We start from the raw sequence: 7,637 nt of genomic DNA on the forward strand, positions 1-7,637 counted from the left end.
GATGGAGGAGCCTGGTGGGCTATAGGCCATGGCATTGCAAAGAGTCAGACACAACTGAGTGGCTAAACACATGCACATTCTCACTGTTGGCATTTGAGGCAGGAAAGGTATTGTACAGGGTGCTATCCTGCTGTACACTGGGGACTAGTAGCATCCTTTAGACATTGTCAAATATCCCCAGGGACAAAATCATCTCTGATTGAGAATCACTGCCCAGAGTTTGAGAACTGAAAGTATCTTGACCAATTCCAAACAAGATTCCATCCCTTACTTGGTTTATACCTTTAAGCAGAACATTAAATCCCTCTGAGTACGATTTCTACAATGTTGAATGGCATTCTTACACATTCTAACTCATAGAACACACAGTTTTCAAGATTAAACTTGACAGTCTCTAACATATTCTAAACTAGTGTTACATAACAACATCTAAATATATCTTTTATAATTTTAATGTTTTATAATGAGGGACTAAATGACAGATGTTACTATAAGTAGGAAATCCTTATTGCCTTTGTAAAACTTTCTTGAAACCAAGGATTTTAATATCCAAGTTTTACATTAAAGAAGTGGAGTTAGCCCCATTTTGAAGAGAGAAATTGTAATTCTCAGATATTGCAGGGGTTGTGTTCCAATCACTAATCAAAGCACTGAAGACCCTAAGGACCTAGTCAAGACATATGCCCATATGAGAAAATTTGAACTCAGGGATGTGATGAGGTTTTGGGAGGCTTAGACTTTTGGAAGCATAGGAGTTAAATGAGAAGGAGTGATAAAAATTGAATTCAACTATCTTATAATGCAGTCTCCTAGGAACAGAGAATCAGCAGGAGAATAATACATTCTGTCCAGACCAATATCTCCCAGGAAAATCATGTATATAGAGGTTGGAGTAACAAGAGGAAACATGCCTAATGAGCTGACACAGGAAGCTCTAAATATCTCCTCTGCTGCAGTCCCTCAGCCTGTGCCACTGTGGTTGGATAGCACATGGTCATTGCTTATGCAGTCCTAAATCTGGCTGAGAGACCAATGCTTTGGTCTCCATCACCAATTATTTAGGGGAGAGATTTTGACCTTTGCAGGGAAAACTTCCATGCAGAGTTCCCAAGCAGGTGAGTCTGGGAGCTCCACAGATACTTCGGGAGAGGATCAGAGAGGAGGGAAGCCAGGAATGTGTACTTGAGGTCACCTAAGGACCAATCTAGCATAGCCCAGAGGTCAGAGATCATTGTGGCTGTTTGCTGGCTTTCCAAGTAAACATTGTGCTTGGAAACATGAATGTCACTTTTAACAATTAAATCATGCTAGTGGGGTTTCAAAGAGTCAGACATGACTGAGAGACTTTCACTTCCTTTCTTTGACACATAACAACATATGAGTTACAAGCATATGGCATGTTGATTCAGTATTTGTTTATGTCACTAAATGATCACCGCAGTACATCTAAAGGTAACATCTGTCACCACACATAGTTCCAATTTATTTCTTGTGATGAGAAATTTTCAGATCTGCTGTCTCTTAGCAACTTACAGGTATGCTATAAGTTATTATGAAAATATGTGGATGCTGTTAATTTAAAACTGCTTCCCAACCAAGGGTAATTGTGTCCTCCAGGGACACTTAGTGATATGAGTAGACATTTTTCACTATCACACTGATGAAGGGTAGATGATGCGCAAGGATGCTTCTAAACATCCTACAGTATACAGGGCAGACCCCATCACAGAGAATGGTCTGCCAGAGAATGTTTAGTAGTGCAGAGATGGAGGAACTCTGAGCTAAAGAATATCTGTGCTTCCACAATCAAGAGCTGTCATAGGTAGTTTCCAAAATGTTCTCCACATAACATTTTTGCCAGAAAATTATAGAACTCCCCTTATGTCTGTGATACCTGTTTAGAAGATTCAACCTCAATCTATAATAAGTGTTTTCCTGGGCTGAGGGTTGTGAATGAGACTTCTTGGTGATTTTTAACCTATTAGTCACTTTGAGTAAAGATTCATATATTTGATCAGTGTGTCAATTTTTATTATCATACATCTATATATAGTATGCCTATTTCTCAACAGCTGCTGCATTTCCAATGATTTTGACAAATTATTGGTTCTGCAATTGACTTTTGGTTGGGTGTTTTTGACCATAAAAATGTTAAGTTTTATAGAGTCAAATCTGTCTTTCTCCTTACTTCTGATTTTCTCACCTTAATTATGATAGTCTTCCCACCTATTGATTTTATGTGTAGTTTTTTATATGTTCATCTAAAGTAGATTGTTTACTTTTGGGATCTTTGGTCTCTTTTTAAAAGATGTGCTGTATAACGGACCACTTCATTTTCTTCCAGGTAGACAGCCATTTATGCCAAGTTTTATTCAACAATCTGGACTTTTCCAACCAAAATGAAATATAATGCTCCTATAGGACAGTGTTCATATCTGAGGGGACCTAATTCCTAATCATTCCACAAATAATAGCAAAGCATCTGCTATGTGCCAAAATTTCTGGGTAAATTATATGTTATATTCTCCTGAGTCAAAGTCTTTTCATAATTAATTATCACTTAGTGTTGTAATTGTCCAATGACTGTTATTGTATATCATGTTTCAGTTTTGACATTCCACTCAGTTATATTTAATACAATTATGCAAAATCACCTTTTTTTTTTTTACTGTTTTTGCTGTTCTTTTTATTTCATAATTTCTAACTTTCTTAAGTGCATTTTTAACTAAATGTATATATATTCACATTTCTTTGGGAAAAATGAGTGAACAATGTAGTTGAAGTCTCTACTGATATTGCATTATAGTGACAGAGTTACAGTACAGTAGACTACTATGGCTTCCCTGGTGGCTCAGACACTAAAGAATTTGCCTGTAATGCAGGAGACCTGGCTTTGATTCTTGGGTTAGGAAGATCCCTTGGAGGAGGGCATGGCAACCCACCCCAGTATTCTTGTCTGGAGAGTCCCAGTGGACAGAGGAGCCTGGTGGGCTACAGTCCATGGGGGTGCAAAGAGTCAGATAAGCACAGCACAGCACAGACTACAACATAGTGTCCTCAGGTTTAAACTATGCAAATACATTTATCCAGAATAACAGAATGAATTTTCATTACCTCCTTAGGCTTTATAAGTATGGTATGGAAAGACCTTTGCATGTTGGACAAAGACCAGAACAGGAATTAAATTGTGCCCGCTGGATTTATTTTAAAAAAATATATTAAGCACAAGAATGATAAATAAAATATCTCCCATAAGAAAATAGACAGGTCTTTCTTCATTCAGTATCAGATCACAAAAATATAATTTGTAAAGTAATATGAAAAACACTCAGGACAAACAAATCTTCTACTGATCCATATAACACACACAGAAATTTTGTTGTATTCCATGTTTCCATTTTGATTTCTTAGTTTACTCCCTTTGTTTATTTTTCTCTTGGGGTATTAAATCTGTATGATTTTTTACATTACATCTATATCACTGTTTCTGTCATTGGCAAAAAAAATATTTTTCTTTATGATTTTACCTGGGCATTAAGGATATGTAGCTGAATTTACAATGTTCCCAAACAAAGGAAATTTTTCTTAGTCACATTTCTCAGGGGCACTGGAGCTCATTAGATCTTTTTCCTTCATTATATGTATCTGTCTCTAATACTTTTTATATTTCTTTAATATAAAGAAAAGTGGGTGGTTGTTGTCATTGCTCAGTTGACAAGTTGTCTCCGATTCTTTGTGACCCCATGGACTGCAGCACGCCAGGCTTCCCTGTCCCTCACCATTTCCCAGAGTTTGCCCAAACTCATGTCCACTGAATCAGTGATGCCATCCAACCATTTCATCCTCTGTTGCCCCCTTTTCCTTATGTTCTCAATCTTTCCCAGTATCAGGGTCTTTTCCAATGAGTTGGCTGTTTGCATCAAGTGGCCAAAACAGAAAGGAACCTCAAATTTATTGCTTCTTGGAAATTTATGAAGTGAAATTTCTAGGTACCTTTTAAAAATTCTTTAGAAGAAACTTAATCTGATCCAACCAGCTTGAGTTGTCACCACTGATAGCCTAAGGAGGGTGGTTCTGGACAAGAAAATCATGACAGCTACAGTCCAGGAAGCTACGGTGTGTCTGTGCCTTGCAGAGTGAGAGCAGTTCTTAAAGCAGAAGCACCTGGTCATATATTAAGGTGACATAATAAGGTGACAGAGGCCAGAACTCAGTGAACAGGTGGTACTAAGAAGAGGACCTCCTTCAATCCACAGGGTGCCTTTGCAACTAAATTTCTGAAGTGCTGGGAGCAACATGGAAGGAGGGATTCTCTGGAATGAAGGTTCACCTGTAGCAGAGAGGCCATGTTTTTTCTCAGCATCCCTGACACCATCTCTAATCACTCTGCTTCTTGCTTATTCCTTTGCCCTACTGGCTTCCTTGTTTGCATTTGAACATGTGGAACCAGCATCATCCTCAGATCCTTTGTAGTGGCAGCTCCCTCTTCCAGGAACACACTTCTCCTGGTCTCATACTAAATGCTTCTCTCTCTTTCCTGATGTCTCTTCAAATAACCCTTTGTTTGCAGACCTTGCCTGAACACTCCGTGCAAAATAACTCCTTTCACTACTCTCTTCTTTGTATCTGGTTTCATTTTCTTCATAACATCTGTCACCATTTGTCATCTTTTATAAAATATTTATTTTAATATCATCTATCTCCATTCTTGGAATGTGGAGATTTGTTTTTCTGCCTCCCTCTTTGTGCTTGGAACATGTTGGCTCTCAATACATATTTCTCAAAGGCGTGAAAGAGTTTCTCGTTAAAACTGTAAAGGGAAAGTGTTAGTAGCTCAGTCCTGTCATATTCTTTGTGACCCCATGGACAAGATCCTCTGTCCATGGAATTCTCCAGGCAAGAATACTGGAGTCAGTAGGCATCCCCTTTGCCAGGAGATCTTCCTGACCCAGGGGTCAAAGCCTTGTGAATTTACTGAGAATGGGACAATAAAAATTCTAGTCAGAGGTGAAATGAGGTATACCATCAAGAAAAATTCATATATATGCAACATATTAACATCAATTTCTTGCCTACAAAATAGAAATTATAGTATTTCAGCTATTTTAGGTATGCCCATTTAAGTGAAAATTAATCATGTTGCTTTCTTTTTTTTCCCTAGTCACATTTGCCATATGGAACTGGAGAACAATACACAAATTTCAAAATTTCTTCTTCTGGAATTTTCAGAGAAACCAGAACTGCAGCCCCTCATATTTGTGATTTTCCTCTCCATGTACCTGATCACTGTGTTTGGAAACCTGCTCATCACCCTGGCTGTCAGCTCAGACTCCTGCCTCCACACCCCCATGTACTTCTTCCTCTCCAACCTGTCCTTTGTAGACATCTGTTTCACCTCCACCACCATCCCAAATATGCTGTGGAACATCCAGACACATAGCAAAGTTATCACCTATGAAGCTTGTATCACCCAGATGTATTTTTATATACTCTTTGCAGGATTAGATGACTTTCTCCTGGCTGTGATGGCCTATGATCGGTACGTGGCCATCTGCCACCCCCTGCAGTACGTGGTCATCATGAGCCCCCGGCTCTGTGGACTGCTGGTGCTGCTCTCCTGGACAATGACTATCATGTATTCCTTGTTACACAGTTTGATGGTGTTGCGATTGTCCTTCTGCTCAGACTTGGAAATCCACCACTTTTTCTGTGAACTCAATCAGGTGATACAACTTTCTTGTTCTGACACTTTTCTCAATAACATAGTGATCTATTTTTCAACTGCTCTCTTTGGTGGTGGTCCTTTTGCTGGCATAATCTACTCTTACTCTAAAATAGTTTCCTCCATAACTGGAATCTCATCGGCTCAGGGGAAGTATAAAGCATTCTCCACCTGTGCATCTCACCTCTCGGTTGTCTCCTTATTTTATTGTACAGTCTTAGGAGTGTACCTTAGCCCTGCTGTTACACACAGCTCACACTCAAGTGCAACAGCCTCGGTGATGTACACTGTGGTCATGCCCATGCTGAATCCCTTCATCTACAGTCTGCGGAACAAAGACATAAAGAGGTCTCTGAAGAGATTCTATTTGGGGATGCCAGGTATAAAACCGCCAGTTACATGAAGGAAATGAATGTTTTCTCGAGTCAAAGGCTTGGAAGCAGATATTGCAATGCTTTGGTCTTTGTAGAATAAAATTTGTTGCTTCTATTTATTTCCTCAGATTTCCCTTTTATTTTGATTCAGCTTCTCTATGGAAATTTTAGAAACTGTCTTTAAGTTTTTTCATCAGTCTGATATCAGGCAGTATATATTGTTCCTTCAAAATTTTCCTAAGTTTAGATTAGAAATGTTTGGAAATCCCATTCCTCTGATGGTTCATCACAGGTTTATTCAGAATAATTGCTTCTCAAAATGGTGATACCCTAGAGGGGTGGGATGAAGAGGTGAGAGGAATACACATAGTTATGTCTGATTCTTGTTGTTGTAAGGCAGAAACCAACACAAAATTGTAAAGTGATTATCCTCCTATTAAAAAATTAATTAAAAAAACTTGTATGACACCCCAAGTAATTTTCATTTGTCTTCCTGAAAGAATCATGAATTCTATTATTTTAAAAAAAACATACAGTTGACAAGCAAGAAAAATCATATTATTTTAAATTAAGTTGGTTGAATTATTGGGTATAAAGAAATGACTATAAAATTATATGAGAACTTTTAACTATGCAAAGGGTCGATGCCCCCAACCCTTGTGTTGCTCAAGGTCTAGGATTCTATATACAAATATATGTATGGATCATCATGATCAAAAAAGACTCACTGGAGAGCTTTAATCTGTTTGGGAAAAAAAAAATCTGTTTGGTCACAGGACACAGGGTCACAATTTGAGCAAACAAACTTGTCTTCCAATCTCCTACTTGGCTGGAATGAAATCTCAATGGGGTCACTTTTTTTTTTTTAATACTATTATCTGACATAAATTTTAAAAGCAGAGTAACTATGAATGCTGTACTTAAATATTGTATAAATGTCTAGAATGATAAGGAGTAGATTACTAATGTTGCTTTCAGTTCTGTTTGCTTTTATGCTGAATCATTGGACATTGCTGCATTAGAACTCATCCTAATGATAAATGTTTTAATACAACCCCTTCACTACCAAATGAAACTGTGTAGAGTGGAGTTCTGATCTCTGCTGGGCTCCTCATGAGTCTATATTCATCTGTCTTTCTCTATGTTGTTAATTCTAAAAGTTTTTGCATAGTGTACTTCTTTCTTCAGCGGTAAATGATAGTTTTCTCCATTTTGAGTGCCTGTTATGTCAGAGTTAATGGAAAAATGAGTTTATCATTAGTATGTCAGCATCATGATAAAATAAGATACTCCCTTTGTCTCTCCCTTTCAATCTACCTTTAGTAAAACATCTATACTTTAAGAAAGTTTCCTCTTCCCAACACACAAGACCTCCAGAGGGTAGGGACATCTGGTAGGGACACTGAAGGGCAGGCACTGCAGTTTCTCAGTTATAGGAAGTTGTAGGTCATATAGAAGAAACTAAAACCTTGTTCAATAGAGCTTAACTGAAAAACAAAGAAGGGCCTCTAGTTAGCAATCTGAATTCTTAGAATCAAAAT

At 38.0% G+C, this 7,637-nt stretch overlaps 1 protein-coding gene across 1 annotated transcript; it reads left to right on the forward strand.

Annotated features, from left to right (window-relative positions):
* Nucleotides 1-5,174: 5,174 nt before the first annotated feature.
* On the forward strand, nucleotides 5,175-6,125 carry LOC122440628 (olfactory receptor-like protein OLF4). The gene has a single exon (XM_043467108.1). It carries the CDS (start codon nucleotides 5,175-5,177, stop codon nucleotides 6,123-6,125), a length of 951 nt encoding a protein of 316 aa, XP_043323043.1.
* The last annotated feature ends 1,512 nt before the right edge of the window (nucleotides 6,126-7,637 follow it).

This window comes from Cervus canadensis, chromosome 4 (assembly GCF_019320065.1).
Source record: "Cervus canadensis isolate Bull #8, Minnesota chromosome 4, ASM1932006v1, whole genome shotgun sequence".
NCBI classification, from domain to species: domain Eukaryota; kingdom Metazoa; phylum Chordata; class Mammalia; order Artiodactyla; family Cervidae; genus Cervus; species Cervus canadensis.

Coding starts and splice junctions, on each gene's coding strand:
- LOC122440628 (XM_043467108.1), top strand. CDS start 5,175: ATGGAACTGGAGAACAATACACAAATTTCAAAATTTCTTCTTCTGGAA.